Source organism: Myotis lucifugus, unplaced genomic scaffold, assembly GCF_000147115.1.
Source record: "Myotis lucifugus unplaced genomic scaffold, Myoluc2.0 scaffold_0, whole genome shotgun sequence".
In the NCBI taxonomy this organism is placed as follows: Eukaryota; Metazoa; Chordata; class Mammalia; order Chiroptera; family Vespertilionidae; genus Myotis; species Myotis lucifugus.
Window position 1 is genome coordinate 41,057,270 of NW_005871048.1, and position 20,021 is coordinate 41,077,290.

The following is a 20,021-nucleotide window of genomic DNA, read 5'->3' on the forward strand; positions in this document are numbered from 1 at the left end:
CTGAGATGTCTAACTGAAGTGGAGTGGAGCAGGGGGAGGGGGGAATGAGGGTTTGCTTTGTATTAATGGGAGAGGCAGAAGCATAAAATGGAAAAACCTAGAGGACATTGGTGAAATAGCACCTGACTTAGTCCATAACCTACTAGTAATATTTCAGCCATGGTTGCATTATTCTCAGACCATTTTTTTAAAAACACCTCTAAGACACTCATTTTGTTTTTGTTTGTTTTCACCTTTTTAAAAGTCCTTTGGGAGTATGGCCATTCCTGTCGCTGTCACCACGTTGCTTGGCTCCCAGCACAGCAAGGATACCGCTCACTTGGCTTTTCGCCCTATTGCATTCTGATACTTAGACCATGGTTTCCTTAAAGAAAAAAAAATGTTTTTAAGGCTCATTTATTATTCACTGGCCCCTTTTCTTGCAGTTTATGTGGGGAAATCAAACCTATAGTGAGTGATTTGCTTTTGAAACTGAAAGGACCTGGTCCTTAATCACCAGCAATTTCACTTATCTGTGCTCAGAAGTGCCTGGGGAGGCTTTGTTTCTCTCCCAAGGCCTTTGCTTTTTTCAGACCTGAAGAAATTACACTTTTGTCGCACAAAGCCCATCCCCAGGAAAAAGCTTTGGGTGCCCATTAACACCTGGGGTGCCTCACTCACACAGAGTTGCAGTTGTCGGGCAGACCGCACTCATTCCCTGCTTCCTCCCTGACCTCTGTGCGCAGACACCAGCCGGGCAGCCTGATCTTTGTGTTCTGTGTTTCCAGGCGAGAGCCGGGCTCAGGCCAGTGTGTACTCGAGTGGCACTGAATGACCCCAGCTCTCCTCCGGGCCCGCTTTTCCAGGGAATCCCTGTCACTGCTGTTGCTGTTCTGCTGCAAGTTTAGCAATGCTGTGGTGTTGCCCCATTTTCTCATGTCTCAAAGGCTCCAATTTTATTGAAGTGTAATTTTGCGCCCTGGGCTGAAAGAAATGATCACTAAGTGTTTCTGATTGCCTAATTTATTTTTGATAGGCACAGATCTACCTAAAAGCAGCCTAATAGTTGTATTTATTTTAACACTGTCAAATGGGAATCCTGTCGTTGCTGAATTGTTCAAAATTCAAAAGCTTCCTCCATCATGTCATAGCCATGGGAGTGAACATGGGGCTGGCAGCGTGTCAGTTTTTGTTGATTGCCCCAGGCAATGTTGATCCAGCGTATACTCTTTATTTTGGTTTTGTTTTGCTTTTCTGATTGTAAAAGGAGCTCTTATTCGTTGCCAAAATTTTAGAAAATAAAGAAAAGTACAAAGAAGAAAACCAAAATTACTCATAATTTCACTACCCAGAAATCTGTTAACATCCTGTGTTTTTCATTAAACACAAATACCTTTTATTTACAAAATTGTGATTATAGTGTATCTATAGCTTTATTATTTTGCTTTTTTAACTTAATGCTATGACATGTTCTTTTTCCTCCATGTTATTAAAAATCACGTTTTTGTGTAAAGTAGTCATTGCTTGTCTGGACAGTGACCTGGTATATTCTGTTGCAGTGGGAAGAGGAGAGGAACTTCGGTGCATCCCTGTTACTCCCAGGCCTAAAGCAGAAGAACTCAGTGGGTTTGAGTTCCCAGCTGTATGGCTATGCACTTCTGGGTAAGCTCAGTGATCCTTACAGATATTGTGCTTCATCGGGATAACTAATGCACTTTTCTCCTTCACAATAAAATTATAGTTTGATTTAGATTTGCTGGTAAATTCCTATACAACTTTCACTTTTAGGCACAAAGAAATAACCTTTGATGGCCTTACTGTTGCCAACTTGCAAGCTGAGAACTAGTGCTGGTGGCCACAGATTATATTTAGTGGTAATCAGTGTGAGGAAGGGCTAGAGCGCAAAAGGAAAGTTCCGGCCCCTTTTGGGAGAACCAGCCAGTAGAATCTTCTCCAGTATTAACATCTTTCTCTCTCTTTAGATCTGAAGTCCAGGGAGTAAGACATTGAGAGTTAGGGTTGAAGTCCTCTCCTTGGTATTGTTTTCGGGTGAGGGAAGAGAAACTCAGCGCCACTGGTAGCACTTCAGGAAAGCAGTGAGTGGCTCATTGGCACAGTGTGGCTGTGCTGTGCGGGGGAAGGGCCCTGACTGCCCTGGACCAGCCGGGTCAGGAGGCGAAGCCTCTGCAGTGCGGCCTCAGAACCTGGGCTCTGTGCAATCAGGGCAAGTAAGATTCAGCCTTAAATGTGCCCTGTTTGCAGAGGTTTGCTAAGTGCAAATTATGTCATTATTCTTCCAGGCTTTGTCTGACTTGATAGGCATTTGAGGAAGCACCTTCTCCTGATTAATCATTGCTTCTCCTGACCTTTGTTTTTTGAAAATCGTCACATTGGCTATTTCATTACTAAGGTGTAAAAGTTAACTTTGAGCTGCTTATTTTGTTATAGCAGTTTGGCTGCCTTTGAAGTTTATCTTCAATAGAATGTAATGTGGCATCCTTGGAGGTTGATCCTGATATAAAGTGACTCAGGGAGGAATTTCAGAGTTTACCAGACGGGCTGTCAGACTCACAAAAGAGTTGAACACTTTTAAGAAGTCATATTCTCCTTATTTGCCATCTCTTTTCAATTCTGATTTACATGTTTTTGCCTTCAGGTGTGCATTCAAGTCTATTATACTATAGGAATTATTCAGGAAGTTGTCAGGGCTAAGAAAATGTACTTTGTTGTTGTTTCTGAGCAGAGGCCCTGGGGCATTGGGACTGGCAGCCATCCCATTAGAAGCTGTTTGCTCTTGTGTCCTGTGCTGGACAGCCCCTCTCACCTCGATGGCAGCCGCTTCCCAGAATGTGGCCACAGTCTGGCCCCAAGCATCTTAAAGCTCTAAAGTTAGCTGTCACCTGATAAGCTTTGTCTATTTATGTCCTGCTAGAGCTTTTCCAAATCCTCCTTCCCAGGAAAGATAAGTGAAGGTGGATTTGAGACCTGACAGCTCAAGGTGACTTTGGTCATTAGTGCAGAGGGGGCTCTGGGCCCCAGGAGTACAGACAGTGCCCCCACCAGAGGACCCTGCTGTCTGGCATCCTGAGTTCCAGGGGGGATGATGGTTTGAGGTACCAGGAGGAACACTCATGTCCTGAGAGCCAGAGGATGATGCGGACTTTATGCCTTTAGCACTGATAACGCTCAAATAAAGGACAAAAGAGCAAAATGGGATTTTTATTTTTTTCATGAGGACAGTCAATGGGACGTTTGGGAGCATTTCAAAAACTGTCCCACATTTCCTGGCCGGTCAAGTTGTCCAATGTTGACAAGATTTTCAGTGTAGGGAAGTGGTAGAATTTTTTTCTGAGGAAGATTTTGTTCTTAAAACAAAAGTAGTATTTCAGTTGTTTGACTCATTTTATAAGGGCAGCTCCACTTAGACGCAGATATATCAGCCTCTCTAAATTGCCCTCAGCCTACGCTGCAGACGTCCTCATGATAATCCCCACCAGTCCAAGTGAAAAAGAGGAGAAACAAGTTCATAAAATTGTGTATTAAAAAACATATTCAGTGAATCTTACCACATTCCGCACCATCCATCTGAAATGTCACAGGTGGCTGGGTGGGGTAGGGCCCTCGGCTCAGATATGAAATGATCCTTCTCTGTTTCTAGAGCTGCCCGGTGGGTGTGCACGGGCGCCTCTGTCTCAGGCCTAGTGGGAAGGCATGGCTGAGCTTTCTCCTTGTTCCTTTGGCCACAGGGAAGGTGGAACTGCAGCGAGGGCTGCGGGCTGTGTACCACGACATGCCTCTGCTGTGGCGACCAGGCTACCTTGACAGAGCCCTTCAGGTGATGGAGAAGGTGGCCTCCTCCCCAGAAGATGGAAAGCTATGTAGAGAAGCGGTATGTTCCTCGTCCTAATTCAATGGGAGTTAGCCACCTCTTAAGTTGTGTTTTGTATTTGTTTTTATTGTCTTCCCCTGTCCCCTACTTCTTTTTTATTTCTGTAGAATCATGTACTTATTCAGATGAAAAGGAATGAAAAGCCACAAGCATTCTCAATGTTACTGACCAAATGTACTAGAAAATAAGATCACTGTTGACTTTATAGCCCACTGTCTAGGAGGGAACCCCTTCCCCTCCCCTGAGTTCAATAAAATACTGCCCACTCCCCAATAAAATCTCTGTGGCAGCTCAGGAGAGGTTAAGATTCCACTTAAAAATGTTGGCCTTGCTGTACCCTAGAGCCCTGGGAGACTAAATGGCAACTTTTCCTGAGCCCACAGAAATGAATCTGGGGACTAGAGATGGCACAGCCTTCTTTCCCTTCCATTTATGAGTTCCATGGTGAATGCCCAGTGCTGAGACCCAGATCAGATGTCCCTTAGAGGTCAAGGCGTTCGTGCTGCCTGGACTAGGGGGCTGTCCTTCAGTCCCAAGCTCATCTCTCTTAGTCACCGAGGACTCTTGACACCAGTTACGAGACTTAGCTCAGGCTACAGGAGATGAGGGATCTTAGAGCCATATGACACTAACCCCACAGTGGAAGCCAGTGTCCACTCCTATCCAAGCAGCTTTTGTGTCAGAGTGGTTGTTTCCTTCTAGGCTGTGAAAGTTAACTGTGAGCTGCTTACTTGTTTTACCTTGACCCTGATCACTAGGACTCGCCTTTTGGCTTTCATTTCAGTCGGGAGATGTACAAGTCTGGTTCCTGTAGTGGCTCTGCATGCTAATGTCTAGCGAACCATTATGTTCTTTGCCAGGTTTAGAACAGCATACACACTTCTAAATATATATCCCTACTTAGCCCTGCTATAGTCAGTGCTAGTGATTGAAAACAAAATTGTACATCAGTACTTTGCCGAGGAAATAGTCCTTCTACTCTGAGCCAGATCTGCATTCTTTGTGTTCTGACTTAATAAGAATGTGATTCAGATGTCAGCAAGAATGGGGCATGTGTCAGGTTTGAGTGCAATGTATTAGTGCCATTAAAAGGCCTTGGAGTATTTCTGGATTTTTGCTCTAACGTGGCATGGACAGAATTAATCTGTGTTGAAACAGGTGCTAGGGCTGGCTGTGAGGTTGTTTCTGTGCCATCTCTGATGATTAGTCCCTCTGGGTCGAGGAGGTGTGCCCCAAGGTGAAAGTGGTGAGGGGCAGGGGACAAAACAAAGCCTCTGTTGTATAATTTACTTCCTTTCTAAGTCACAGACACCACCTCGTGAAAGTGAATTTCACGTGTGCCTCTGGTCTTTGCCAGCAGCAATGTGGGTTGCGCGGATCCCTAATTCACAGATACTCTGCGAGCTAACATCTGAAGGAGGCCCTCGCCGAGGCTCAGAAGCTTCACCGTGCATTCGCGGTGGCCTTTGTTGGTTGTGGTCTATGCTGGTTTTTCTTTGCCTTTCTCCCAATTCCAAACTGACTACGGAAGAAAGACCTGGAGGTGGGAAGGGCATTCTTTTGTGCCCACTGAACATAATTCTTGGATTCCTACCTGGTTGATTAAATGTAAAATCAAATGCCCTTGTGCTGATTCATATACAAATAATTTTGCACTTGCTTATTTGTACCATTTGTTTTGTACGAAGTTTTCCATGCCGTCTGACAGGATGTATCCAATGGAAATCATATAACCATTTCTGTTCCTATAATTTGATAAGAGAACTCTTCTCACGACTTTTTAGATCCTGGATTTCCTTCTTTTCCCTTCTCCAGCCTCTCTTCTCAATGTGCTCTCAGGGCCATGAGCTGATGAGTCCCTGCCCCTTTCTGCCCCACAGCTCGACGTGCTGGACAGAGCACTGCAGGCTCTGACGGCTCCGGCCCAGGAGTCCTCAGAGGAACAGCCCCAAGGAGGGGAGGACAGCCAGGGCCCAGAAGAGCTGGTGGAGCAGTTGGACGTGGAAGAAACCGAACAGTCCAAGCTTCCCCGCTACCTGGAGCGATTTAAGGTTAGTCACAGCACTCAGCTGTGCATTAAGCATGCTCTCTGCCTTAGTGATAGACAGGCAGTCCTTTCATGCATTAATGTCACACACAAAGGCGTTAAAAACTGACATCAAAAATTGCATTTTTATTGCTTCACACAGGAAGTGGTCTTAAAAGGAACAAATGTAAATTTCTAGGCTCCTTTTTGTACTTGAGCTAATGGGTCACCGTTTTGTTCGCTAAGGCAGCATGTCATTACCCCTCATCCCTGACATGTGCCTGGTGGGTCGGTAATAGCTTGCCTCCTCCTAGCCATCACCTGACTCCAACCCCGAGAGGAAAGGATCTGGTCCTTTCTCCATGTTGTGCTAAGCGTGCTTGACAACCCAGAGATGCAGGTAGGAATTACCGAGCCACACTTGAGCAGGATGAAGGTTAGATGCAGGCATCTTCCTCTGCTCCTCTTGGCGGCTTGGTGTTGTGTATGAGGCCATTAGAAATGCTCTCTTGTCCCGCGTGGAAGATGGAAACAAGGCCACTCTCCCTTTCAGCAGCCCTGAGCACTGAAGCTGCCTTTGGTAGCTCTCAGCTAACACCCCCAAAGCCTCTGTGGTCGTCAGAAAAGAAGAGCCATGTTCAGAGTTTAAACCAGCGGTTCTCAACCTGTGGGTCACGACCCCTTTGGCGGTCGAACGACCCTTTCACAGGGGTCGCCTAACACCATCCTGCATATCAGATATTTACATTACGATTCATAACAGTAGCAACATTACAGTTATGAAGTAGCAACGAAAATAATTTTATGGTTGAGAACCACTGGTTAAACCCTTGGCCTCTTATTTGCTTTTTCTCATCTATTTTGTGCAAAGAGAAAAAAAGTGCTACCCAAAGGAGAACTCTTTGTATGAAGCAGAAACCATTCGCATCCATGCCAGCTGACCCATTATGTCACTTTGGGATGAGAGATGTACATTTCGCCAGATTATAACCTTTACATCTTTTCCGTAATTATCATGAACCAGCTGTGAGATACCTATTTCCCCGTGTTATAAGGGGGATTCTGTTGTACTTTTAGCAACTGTTTCTTCCAGTATTCTGTAAGGTCGTTGCTCAACTTCCCCTTTTATAATTTGAAAACTGAGAAAGAAAGGTTAATCCATGTTCACAGAGAATTAACAGTAGAGCTGGCTTAATTCTTTTCCAATTAACTTTGCCTAATTTTGAAGATATAGAAAGGCCAAAAAAACAAAATAAAAACTTCTGAGTCCCATAGATTATCATTTACCATATTCATATTGACCAGGGCTGTCACACCGTTACTGAAAATTACCACCTCTTTCTATTGTTTCTTATATACTTAACCTCAAAGAATAGAAATCAGTGCCTAAATTAAATTCTTAGTCCTCACACTTCCAAAAACATTTTTAAAAAAATCAGAAAAAGACAAGAGACAAATACTTATTGACTACTGTCTGTGCATCAGACACCACTGCATTTCGTCTGTCCTCACTGTGGCCCTGGGTGACAGATGCGGCTCATCCATGTTACAGGACACCGCGGCTGAGAGAAACCAGCCCATAGACTTTAGACTTGAACAAACGTTTTCTGACTCAGAGTTGAGTCCTTATTCTGATGTCCCAAGCTGTCTCCTTGGCCTCAAACCCCATGAATAATGATTTTCATCTTATATTTCCTTGTCTTCCTCTTGCTTCATGTTTATTAGTCTCAGGTAATTTGTTTTGGGCCAAATTTTATATGACAGACCCATCACACTGCGCCTCTGGCCACTACCTGAAGCCTGTAGACCTGCTCACAGTCGCTCCCCCTGGGAGCAGACCTCCTCGCCTGTGCCAGGGAACTGCAGTTGTTTGGAACATGGAGCTGTGTGGCATAAGCTCTAGTTGGGCCGTAAGTGGCTCTCTCCAGTGATCTACATCTTGAAGCACTTAAGTAGATTAGTGTTTTTCGTACGTTACTTCCCCGGGAATACAGTGCGAACAAACCCAGCTGCCATTTCCGATGGAGCGGAGCAGTCAGCACTACAGGCTGACCTGTGAGCGCGGCAGGTGGAGCCCGTGGAGCGCAGCACCCGCGGGAGCTGTTAGTGCGCCATTAGCAAGAAGTCCTTGAATGGCTTCCATCTGTTAAAAGGAACGCGCATCAGGCCAACATTTATCTCGGTGATTCTGAAGGAAAAGATGTGGAGGGGCTTCCTCCAGTTTATCAGCCGCTTCTGCCATTTTGTTTGCATCTTTGAGTTCTTTGTTCTTGGGGTTGGCTGCTCGGTTCAGTGCAGGGCGGGGTGGAAATGTTGATTTGTTATGCCTGTGCTGTCATTGTGGTTTAAAACAAGAAACTAGAGGGAATCACAGCATATGGAGTTTCATTTACTGTTTGTAAGTGAAGGGGAAGAAATGACATGTAGTACATCTTAGCCAAATGGCTGGGCTGGGGGGAAACGGAGCAAACGCTATCAGTGCCTGGATGGAAGGCCTCTGCCAGGGTCCCAACCGCATGCCTTTTCCTGCAAGCTGGATGTGTGGAGACTTTGCAAGGGATTTACCTCTTCTCCTCCTTGTATCCTTCTTCCACACGCACGCCCTTCTCCTCGTTTTTCCTTTCTTTCCAACAGGCCTTACACTCCCAGCTTCAGGCTCTGGGCAAAGTTGAGTCAGAGAATCTTTTGACTCTAACCACCCAGCTCATCAAAGACCAGCTGCCCGCCTGTGAAGCAGAGGACATTGCCACCTACAAGCAGAAGCTGCAGCAGTGGCATCGGGATTTGTTGTACTTGATTCAGCGGGAACAGGAGTTCAGGGAGAAGGCGAAGCAGGAGCACCTGGCTCAGCAAGCAGCAAAGGCGGCTGCCTAACCGGGCCCCACAGCCCAGCCCCACCACAGGGACTTCACCAGCCCCATCATGGGTTCACTGTGACCGTGATGGCAGCCTCAGCCTCCTCCATCCGCCTTCTCCTTCTGTAAGCCGTCCACCTGTGCGAGGAACACCGAGATGTTCTACAGACAGAGGCCTTGTGTCTGCCCGTGCAGGTTGCCCACTTTTAGTTCCAGAGGCTGTGGAACTAGGAAAGCAGTCAGACTGCAGCCACCAGCTACCTCGGAGCTCCTGACAGGGGCCAGGGTTCAGGTATCCAGTCTCAAGCACAGGCTTTCGAATGGTCTCTCTCCCCCCACCCGAGGCAAACTGCACGTCCTGGGACTTCAGTCCCTTCTCCTCTCTGGGGCAGTCTCCACATTCTCCTTCCCTGTGTCTCACCCAGACCTGAACTGGGAGAAGGTCAGTCAATGGCTTTCAAATTGCAGGCACCTCTGTGGCATTTTAGAATGTAAGGACTCTTGAGGAGAAAGCTAGTCTCCTTGGCTGGGAGCTTCTCCATCATGTTGAGGTACCTTTTTCCAACCCATTGTCTCAGCTCCTTCATTAAGTAGGTCAGATGAGCCTTTTGTGTGCACACACACATACACCCACCCACCCACCCCCCCCCACACACACACACACAGGCTTGTGAACACACATCTCAGTCAGAGAAGTTGCAGAAAATCTGGGACAGCGTGGGCTTCCAGTGCATGGGAGAATGGGTAATTATCAAACCCTCGGGAGGCCAACATTCCTGAAGTTTCTCTGTGAAAGGGGTTGGGGTAGCTCTTGCTTGCTGTGTAATTTTGCCTTTAAGAGCAGTGTACTTCTATTCTGGATTGCGGTCTTTTATCAAGAACCTGTGGAAATAAATGTTCTTGGATTCTTTTGTTGGATTCTGTTTTCTTCTTCTTCTTCTTTTTTTTTTTTTTCCTTTAATGTGTTCTTTATCTTTTGAGGAAGGGAGAGAGACATAGGGAATCTCATCATAGTTACTATGATTTTCAGCAACATATTTTCAACCCTTCTTCTCCATTAGACTGACACTTATGGAAGTCTCACTGTGTGCCAACAACCCCAGCAACCCCATGAGGGAGGTACCAGGAACCCGTTGTAAATGAGAAACCTGAAACTGCGGGCCTCACCCTGCACATTCCCTCCATATACACCTGCAGTTAGTATCCCACACGGGCCCTCTGCTAGCAAAGCTGAATCTAACTCAGGTAGAGGGCTGTAATCCAAAGCCAGTTCTGACATTTGGTTTATCAAGGGCAGGGCTTTTTCTGCCATTCCCTTAAAGCAAGAGGAAAGTCCAAGATAAATCTAAAGGTACCTTTTTGTCCAGCTGGTGTGGCTCAGTGGTTGGATCTTGACCTATGAACCATATGGAAAAGGGTAAACGGTGGTTTATGTGATTTTGCTGTCTGAGGATATATACCTGGAACCAGGGGTCTTGAGCCCAAATGAAGCTGCTGTAATGTGACCTCCAACAAGGCAGCGGGATCCAACACCACTGTCCCCGTAACCTCGATGGGCCTGTGCAGGTGAGGAAGGGACGGAGTTTAAAATGGGCTCAGGGGGCTTTGGCTTTAGTGACTCATAAGAGCAAAATATGTGGTGTTACTGTCTTTTCATTACATGGTTAGAGCTCAGCTTTTCAGAGTTCTACTTCAGAGCTGAACTTTTCAAACTCTGAGAATGATAAATGTTTTAAATCTTTTTAGAAAATGGGGAAAGAGGAATGCTTTTCAACAGTTTTGTCAGGAAAATTGCCTTTTATTCTAAATAACAGCTTCTTAGCTTGAAAATAACCTTCCTCCCCCGTTGATTTGACCTTTTGGTGATGCCGCATGCTGCCCTGAGGATGTCATTACCTTTATGGTGACAGGGATGTCCAAGCCAAAGGCGGTGGCAATGCCGCTGAGACTGTGGCAGTCGCCACTGGGATCTTTGTCTAAAACAAAGCAGTTACTTGGGCTGTGTGTTTATTGTGTAGGAACGTTAGGGGTTCCAAATCCAAGCTGGGCATGTTCACAAACAGTTTGTTACAAAAAAAGCGTCTGAAAATAAATTCTATTCTGGGCTTTAAAAGCTAGATCGGATTTAGCTGGTTTGGCTCAGTGGATAGAGCATCGGCCTGCGGACTGAAGGGTCCCAGGTTCGATTCCGGTCAAGGGCATGTACCTTAGTTGTGGGCACATCCCCAGTAGGGGATGTGCAGGAGGCAGCTGATCGATGTTTCTAACTCTATCCCTCTCCCTTCCTTTCTGTAAAAAATAAATAAAATGTATTTTTTTTTCAAAAAAGCTAGATCAAGGACACAAGGACGATTTGTGAAGGCTTTATAAAGGGGACCTCACATCCTTTGTTATACCCGGTGGCAGGAGGGTTTTGGTTGCTGACACTTCCTCTCTGCAGAGCTCAACATCTTCATCTATAAAACACCCTCTAAGGTGAGTGTGCCTATGGCAGAATGTGAAATGGAACAGGTACGGTGACCAAACTGAGGGCTCTAGGGACTGAGGAGTCTCCTGGGACACGGGATGTTCAGTCACAGGACAGTCCCAGCAACCCTGGAGGGTCAGTCCCCCTGGGTTCAGGCCAGAAAGCCTTTCTGAGACGGGATAGCCTGACAGTGGAGTAGAAAAGTATTTACTTAAGGTTAATCTGATGTCATTAAAATATTTTGGTGATTTCCCACCCTGAGTTTTCACATGTTTGCTTAACCCTTCCATTTCTGGAGGAATTTCAGAATCCCTTCTGGCAAATAGTGACTTCTAATGGGACGGGTCAATGAAGCCCCATGGTTTGGAGGCACAGTGTAAGATCAAAAGGAGTGTGTGCGACAAAGGAACATCATTGATTCAGGACAGACCTATGGCCAAAAGACCATCCCTGAAGACAGAAAGGCCATGTCCTAGAGGTCACTGTTGAGCACTCTGCGGGCACATTTTCGGTGCCACATGGAGGGAACTGAGATGCCAGGCCGTCCACTCTGTGCTCTGCCGTTCTGAGCAGTCCAGGCCCCAGATACACTGACCCTGCTCTTCACTGTGCTTCCATGTGAGCTGCTACCTCCGCCTGGAATTTACTTTCTGTCCAGCGCACCCACACACCTGTTCTCAGCTTAGAACAGGTGCTTTTCCTATGGTCACCACAGCTTGCCCTTGAACTTGGGGACCCCTGTCACCCCAGTTAGGGCAGCTTTGTTCACCTTTAAGTCCTCACAGTATTACCTACTGCTGGGTATTGAGTAAAGGTTCAAGAATGTGAATGACTATGAGGAATTCCTCCTTTTTTCAGGCACTTCATGCATAATCACTTTTCTGAAACAGCTTTTAGTTCCTGGGTGTCAGTCACATCCACAGGGTATTACGCTACTTACATAGAGCTTACTCTGTAACTGCGCAAGAAACCAAGAGAAGGCGTTGGATGTAATTACTGAGTAAGATGGCCTTATAGACCCCATAAAGTCAGTCTTGGGAGGGCCATCCAGTGTGACCATCTTGTCAAAGCCTTTCCTTCACAGGTGAGAAAAGAAACTCCCGACAGGGATAAAGTGAGAGGTCACGCAGCCATGTGTGGCAGAGCTGGGAGTAACACCTGGTTTGGGGTTTATAATTGGTTCATGGGGAAACCCTCCCAATACCCCCCTCCAACTACACTGGTATATTTACTTTTTCTTTTCACGCAATGTTAGTTGTCTCTTTCCCTCACTTCCCAGTTTCTGTCGTAAGACCCCAATGTCCTGGTTATACAAGATAACAAGGCAGCAGTTACAGAAATAGTATCAGGATCCTCTCTGAGGTTTGCTCTTCCCTACTCCCCCCTGACCATAGATCGCAAATCCCAACTCCCGATGAGCCAACTCAGCAACACAAAACGTAAGACAGCACACACCTGAACTTTTGCCACTTTTGTATTTTATTGTGGAACTGCGGTGTTTTTTTTTTTTCTTTTACATCAAATATCCTCAATGGAAGAGGGGATATTGCACACAAATATCATAAAAGCACTACATATTACTTCCACTGGAAACTAATTTTCTACATTAGATATGACTGGATAGGATAGAAGTGATGCAGGATTATAAGACGTAATACCATACACAGCTGCAGACTGACACAAACACCATTCAGAACAAGAGAGAGGAGGGGGAGGTGCCTCTCTGCCAGGCTCAAGACCACCTCATTCCAGGGCCAGGAAGGGAAGGGCTGCCTTCCGCACGCAGGTGCCCCGGACCTGGCCCTGGGCAGGGTGTTCCCGAAAGGGCAGATGGTCTGGATGCCTCATCTCGATGGTCCGGCTCTGGGAGCTCCGAACGAGTGCAGAGAAGCTATTTTTCCCCTTCCTTTGCAGTTTTTGATGCTGCCTTTTAAATCAAGAAAGTCACATATTTTTTAAAATAGCAAATCGTTTTAATACCAGGTGAATAACCTAATTGCTTTCAGAGAAATGCTCATCCTTAGGCTGCTTTTGGTGTGTTGTTCAGTTGGTTAGAAGATAAAAGCTTATAGTTCCTTTCAAATGGAAGCAGGATCTTTTCTTCTACATCTGAAGCGCAAAAAAAATAAGGTTATTAAATCTAATTCACAATGTCATCACTGAGCAAGAACCTCCTGTGACAGACAGGTGACTAAGAGAAGCAAGAAAAGCAATTCAGAATCATAGAACAGCTCCCGAGAGCTGAAATTTGGTAATACAGGAACAATGGAAGGTGGTAAAATTTCCAATTAGCAAATGATTTAACCTTATTAAATGACTATTGAAAAGCTTCTAAACTGCATAAGCTATTGGAGACACTTAAAACATTCATATACACTGGGGAAACCATTCACTATGATATGTAAGGTTAAGAAAAAAATTTTTTTTAACTCCATGGAAAATGGTGTTTGGGGAGGGGGGTCAGTCATTGTATCCAGTCCCACAAGGCTGAGAAAGCATGCACGAGGGTTGGGTTTTGAGAAAGGGGATAGAATTAGTTAAAATTGAAAATGGAGGGTCATCTCTAACATTTAGTCTCTGTAGAATTTTGCTTAAGAATACTACCAAAAAGGTCATGATCATGAGTGCTAGCTCGATGGAATCCCATCACTTAAAGAGTATAAATTCCTTCCACTCAAATATCCCATCTACACAATTGGATCAAGTAACCGGCATGAATACAGCTCCTAGAAATCTGTGTCAATCTTTAGCTCTCACCATGAATGTACATGGTACATTGTGATGGCTCATACTAAACTAATTGTGTATTTATGGAATCAGCAAAATTAGGTTAGTCACCCAGGTAGAGGAGGTTTCTGGAAGGACAGGAGCAACCTGTAATGCAAATATTGGTTTTCCTGGTATACTTGGGCTCTGTGGTCATCACTGAGAACAATGAATGGAGAAAGGTACTGATATTTCATAGGAAAAAGACCAGCTGTATATTTTTACAAAGACCAGCTTGTATATGTTTCCCTTAAATCCCAAAACAAAATAAAAAAAAAGGAGTGGGATAGAATCATTATAATTGAAGATTGGTTATAATTCTCCTAAAATGTTTGTATATTTTAAAAGCAAAATAATGTACATGTTAAATAAATTTAGTTTGAGAAATTGGAGAATAATTCCATCTTCTATCAAAGAAAAGTCAACCAGAGGTCTGGATTTGGCAAGAAGACTGGGAATCTATTCCTGTTCCCATGCATTATGTGGGCTAACTCAACCCATTAAATAATTGTCTTGGGTATCTTAGGTTGTCTCATTAAATAAGTTTGAAGCAGATGAGTTTATGCTCAATTAAATTCATTTTTGTCACAATGAGTTTTCCATCGTGCGGTAATTTTTTGTACCCTTAATGTGTTGTTATTAAGGACTTGGGGGGGGAAATGGAGTAATAAATAAAAGCTGCATTTCTAGAGAAACCTAAAAAAAATAGAATATTAATTTTTCTTAAAAAAATTAAACATTTGAAAATGTAATTCACAGCATTAAGTAGACTGCATAGGTCCTCAGTGAAGGGACCCTGAAGAAGCATTGTTTAAACCCTCATAGTAGTTAGCAGTGCAAAACATACACTTATCAGACAAAAATAAACTAAAATGTTACTTTTGAAATAAATAAAATGAGGTCATTGTTCACTACTCCGTAGATCTCAGAATCTGCGGGAAACGCCACATGACAGAGCACAGCACAGTCGTCACTGAGAAGTTTGCCACACCAGAACACCGGGGGATGGATCTGTCACTCGAAACCTGACGGCAGTTTGAATCATGATCTGGCTTCCCAGATTCATAGTTCAATGATGGGAATGATCTCTGAACTCTACACGATGAACAGTAGGAGTTGGGAATTCATTTGTTTTCAATGTATTGTTTTTTATTTATTTTTTCCAGAAAAGAAATCCCAAAGCAAATTTTCGCTAGGGTTCTTTGAACTTGTCTTGGCTCTTTTACCTCATGGTTGAAGATCTTGAAAGAAGAATGTAGGATATCACTGGGTGATGCAGAAGCCTGGAAAAGTAGCCTACCCCGCCATTCTCCCCACTCTCAAATAGCACATACTCAGATTTTTATGTTATGGGAAGCAGGGTGGGAGGGATCACTTCCTGGCAGTTGTGTGTTTTAATAAATATTATCACTGCAATATCAGACTTCAATCTCACCAGAACTTCAAAAAACATTATTCATTTTGTCTTACGAAACACTTAAAAAACAAAACAAAAAAAAACTGTCACTTGAAAATTTTCTTTGCATTTTCCTGCAAATGAAAACATTTATTTAAAAGTTCTTCTATGAAAGGTCCTGACATAGCTAAAAAAAAAATTCTTCTGTACACTTGTTCCCATAATTATAATGAACTTAACAAAAAATGAAAAAAAAAGCCAATGTAAGACAAAGGAAGGTAAATACTGTACACTTGCTGAAAACCTCTTCCACCATATGATTCAGTTTTCCCAGTTCTGATCATAGAAGCCACTTCAATCCTGAACTTGCAGTAGTAAAGAAGCTATTAAAGGCTCAACGTGTTTGGCTGAGGGGCCACAGGGGCACTGAGGTGGTAAACCACACGCATGACTCAGCATCAAACTGTTGCACCAATCAGATTGGCTTCTAGTACCCCCACACCCGCACACACATGCTCCTGTAACTGGAGTAGCTATAATCCTACACGGATGTTTTATACGCTTGCTGTCTCGCATTAAAAAATAATAAGTGCATCAAGTATCTTTGTACATTCAAGTCACTTTCTAAGGCAAATTGTCTACTGTATGTACTCCCAACTGCTTTGGTATTTGCTTGTTCATTGGGGTGGAGTTGCTTGTTTCCGCATGCAGGTTAATTGACTCAGAGTGGACTAACTGGGTACACAGATGCTGGGAGCATGCCTTAGACCAATCTACTCGTGTGTTGGAAGAGTCAGAGTTCCGAATGGGGTTCAAAGTGTGTCCAATCTACACTCACTACGTTATGTCGTGTGCAGCCTTCAAACTGAAGGAGCTTAATTAAAGCATGAAAATCTCACATGCCCTCATAACAAGTTTTGCTCTTTTTGTGTTCTTCCTGCCAGCTTGTTTTAGAAAATTAAGACCCTTTTTGATGACTCAGACTGCCACAAGTTGAAAACTTTGCATATATAGACTACAGAATATAAACTGCCTACGAAAATGCAGACCAAATTATTGGTTATTTTCTCTTCCTTACCCCACCCTGTTCTCCCTTTTCCTCTCTGGGTATCTCACCAGCCCTCTCTACCATTATATCTCCTTCCCTTGCATTCTTTTTCTTTCTCATTCTCTCTCTCTCCTGCATTCTCTCTCTCTTCCTCTCTCTTTCTCTTGCTTTCTCTCTCTCTCTCTAAGACAAATGCCTCTACCTAGCAGAAGTCAGTTGAGTTTGCTAGTGCGTGAATTCCAAATGTTCAGCAGAGATGAACTAGGGTAGGTCATTTTGCAGTAACTTGAACCCTATTGTGGGAATACTGTTATTTCCCTTAGCAATCAGCAAAAACTGAGAAATACCAGTGACTTGCACCACCATGACACAGCATAGCGTTTGGCAGGTAACAGTTCAGTGACTTATTTAGGTGAATTGACTTTTTAGAAAAAGTAGTTTCAAACTGAAGAATTTCTGGAAACAAAGTTCAAATCCTGTGGTGTGGCTGGCCTTGGTCTTTACAGTTCGATCTTGCATGCGGGGAAGGATTCATCTTGCATAACCACGGTGCTGCTGCTTGCTAGAACCATGATGTTGAGGTCTTGCTGTTTCTCATGGGTCTCCTGGTACCATTCCCTCATCACCTCGGAGTCATGAGTCGGGATCAGGGTCACCTGCAGGGAGAGAGCAAAATAACTGCTTGAGGGCAGAGCTGGAAATCAGATTTAAAAAAAATAGAACAACAATAAGGTATTAATTAATTAGAAGAAGGGTAAAGAAAGGAAAATGTTATATTTTCTTCAAGAAATGCAAAGGACTTTTCTTCAACTTACATTTTCCATGAACCAGAATAAAGCTGCAAGAAAATATCAAGATTTTGGGGGGAAGTTGAAGACTGGAACCAAATGCAACTAATGACCAGTCAATTGGTTCATCTATATTCATCATCAATTTCTCAATTCTCTAGTGTTAAAAGAAGAAGTGCTTCCGTTAAGGAGGAATTTCTGTATTTCCTTTAACACACTTGGTGAATTTTGCATCAAGGACAATGCATATTTAATGCAAGGAGCTTTGGTTATTATTGCAGCTCAAAGCTTTCTACTGTGTGTAACTAACATTTTGTCCTGAGAACAAAAATTTGTATCTTTAATTTGTGGGGGAGGGGGAAGAGTGATAGAGGATCGATATGGGTGGGTGGATGGGTGGGTTTGAATAGTAAAAATTCCATCCAGAATTCATTAAGAGGCCACTGGTGCTTCTTGATTAGATTTCGTATGATTAACTAACCAACAAATCTATTTACTATTATGCAAATACAGTTTACTAGGCGACTTTGCAGACAAGTAAAACTTAGATAAGCGAAGATCACAGCCAAAATAATAAAGAGTGGTCGGTGGCCAGTCATGCTGGTGAGGTGGGAATATCTTGTTGGGGACCGTCTTTAGCAATGCCCCTCCTGTAGAATTTCACATGGACAGCTACTTTTCTACTTGGCCACACTGCTAGCTGTGGTCTATTCATGAAACACAAGGGAGTAAAGACAATTCCTTAGCAATTCTCACACAGAAATATGACCACTGTGATTCATGCACACTTACTCTTGGTTTATTAGCAGGAAGGACAAGTAATCTTGGGCCCATTTGGCAGGCAAATGAATCACGCCTGCCTTAGGGTGGAAAGTGGCTTTCCTCCCAGGACATGGTTGTTACTGGTACCAAGAATAATATTTTAGACTATCTTCTGTGTGTGAAATCCACTCTGTCCTCAGGATATTTCACGTGTGACAGAACCGTGAGCACTACACGTGGATCCACAATCACAACAATGCCTCCTTACACACAACTCCTTCCCTCTGCCTCTGGGCACAGCTCCATGGGCTGTGCAGACACTGTCCTGGAGCTCTTACCTGCATGTTGCTGCCCCACTGGGCCTTCCCTTCCAACAGGGCATCCAGGACAGCCCGGCTGGGCTCCTCGGCAGCAGGGTCATTCCCACTCACCACGTAGTAGGACGACCTCACTCTCTTGAAAAATTCGACATCGACATTCTTACTATTGCTGTGGTTGGGAATATAGCACAGGTCCAAGTACACAGGCGGGCCTGGAGGCACAGCTGAGGGCTTGGTTGTCTTGGTGGTCCCTGGTCCTTTGGCAAATAAACAAAGAGAAAGCCAGGGTCACAAGAATGCGAAGAGACCCCAGGCCCAGGACACCTCCCCTACTCATCACAAGAAGGTCCATAGGACGTGCAAAGGGAGACTGGGCATCTCCCTCTCTCGGGTAGAGGGCATTTTAGCCCTGGCATTTAACCATTTTGATCTGCATTTGGTAAACCACAGTTAAGCAATGTTAGTAATCATGTTAAGAACTCATTTGAAAGCAATATTGCCCATAGCTGAATATTATACCCTAACATTTGACCTAGAAACTGGTTTAGATCTTAACTTTGTATGATTTCCAAGGCCCTCAGCACCTCAACTTCATTCATAAACTGTTGAAAGGTCACTTTCCTTAGCACAATACTCTCAAAAGTGAGACACTTCTCCCTAGACAAGGCGGGATACCAAACTTAGTGAGAGGAGGGTTCAGAAGGACTAGGCTTTCTCTAGTCAATCAGGACATACCAAACTGGTGAAAGGGGTATCTGGTTGCCAGAATTTCCAGTCTAAAGTCAAAAAAACCTGGGCAAAGTGAAGATTCAAATTAACCCCAGAGTTTCTTGGCATCTTGTTAGGTGAGCTGGCTTCCTGACTTGTTCTAGTCAGAAGGTTTAAACTTTGTGAAACATTAATAGAACTAGCATTCTAAGGCAGTGATTCCTCACCCTGGCTACATAATTAGAATCAACTAATACTTATTAGTACTTAATTCTTCATACTGATGTCCAGGCCCCACACCCCAAAGTCTAACTTAATGGGGCTGGGGTGGAGGCCTGGGTACCACCATCTTTTAAAAGCACCCCAGGTAATTCTAATGTGCAGCTGGTTTGAGGCCACTGCTAAGTCATTCTATATATTTAATCCTATTTCCTTTCTCCACAGGATGTTTAAAGACGGTCACCCAGAGTCAAAACCACCAGTGAACTCCATCAACTGCCCAGTTTCATTTTTAAGGTTTTGGGGGAGTGGTGAGAATCAGCCAAGCTGATATCTGGATACACTGACTCATTTTAGTGATCTGAGCTGAAAGCCCTCAAATATCCACGTGTAGACCTCCCAAAGACTCTGACTCACAGCAGAAGTTTGTGAGGTACAGGTTTTTTAATAATTAAAAATGCCTGGCCCTAGCTGGTTTGGCTCAATGGGTAGAGCATCGACCTGCACACTGAAGGGTCCCAGGTTCGATTCCGGTCAAGGCACATGCCTGGGTTGCAGGCTCAATCCCCAGTAGGGGTGTGCAGGAGGCAGCCAATCAATGATTCTCTGTCATCATTAAAGTTTCAATCTCTGTCATCATTAAAGTTTCAATCTCTCTCTCCCTCTGCCTTCCTCTCTGAAATCAAAAATATATATATATATTTTTTAAATGCCTACAATTTCCCCTTGTACACTAAATCGCTACCATCAACACCCAATGAATGTCACTCATACAGAAGCACAAACTGGGGGAACTGA

The 20,021-nt window shown here is 44.2% G+C and overlaps 2 protein-coding genes across 11 annotated transcripts in view; one reads left to right on the forward strand and one right to left on the reverse strand.

The window, feature by feature from the left end:
* Nucleotides 1-9,667, forward strand: part of MRPS27 (mitochondrial ribosomal protein S27) — an 82,346-nt gene extending 72,679 nt beyond the window's left edge. For all 3 annotated transcript variants that reach the window (XM_006081345.3, XM_014451825.2, XM_023750900.1), the window contains 4 exons: nt 1,539-1,641; nt 3,726-3,868; nt 5,749-5,919; nt 8,529-9,667. In XM_006081345.3, coding sequence (XP_006081407.1) covers nt 1,539-1,641; nt 3,726-3,868; nt 5,749-5,919; nt 8,529-8,768 — 657 coding nt within the window. In that variant the 3' untranslated portion in view covers nt 8,769-9,667. The remainder of the gene's footprint in view (nt 1-1,538; nt 1,642-3,725; nt 3,869-5,748; nt 5,920-8,528) is intronic.
* A 3,007-nt stretch (nt 9,668-12,674) lies between these two features.
* The window catches only part of MAP1B (microtubule associated protein 1B), a 91,241-nt gene continuing 83,894 nt past the window's right edge, over nt 12,675-20,021 (reverse strand). For 3 of the 8 annotated variants that reach the window (XM_006081348.3, XM_023750934.1, XM_006081349.3), the window contains 2 exons: nt 18,315-18,553; nt 12,675-17,082 (listed from right to left, as the gene is read on the reverse strand). In XM_006081348.3, the coding sequence (XP_006081410.1) occupies nt 16,927-17,082; nt 18,315-18,553 (395 nt within the window). In that variant the 3' untranslated portion in view covers nt 12,675-16,926. Of the gene's footprint in view, nt 17,121-18,314; nt 18,554-20,021 lie in introns of all 8 variants that reach the window. The other 5 variants (XR_002828346.1, XM_023750928.1, XM_023750909.1 and 2 more) reach the window with 5 other exon arrangements.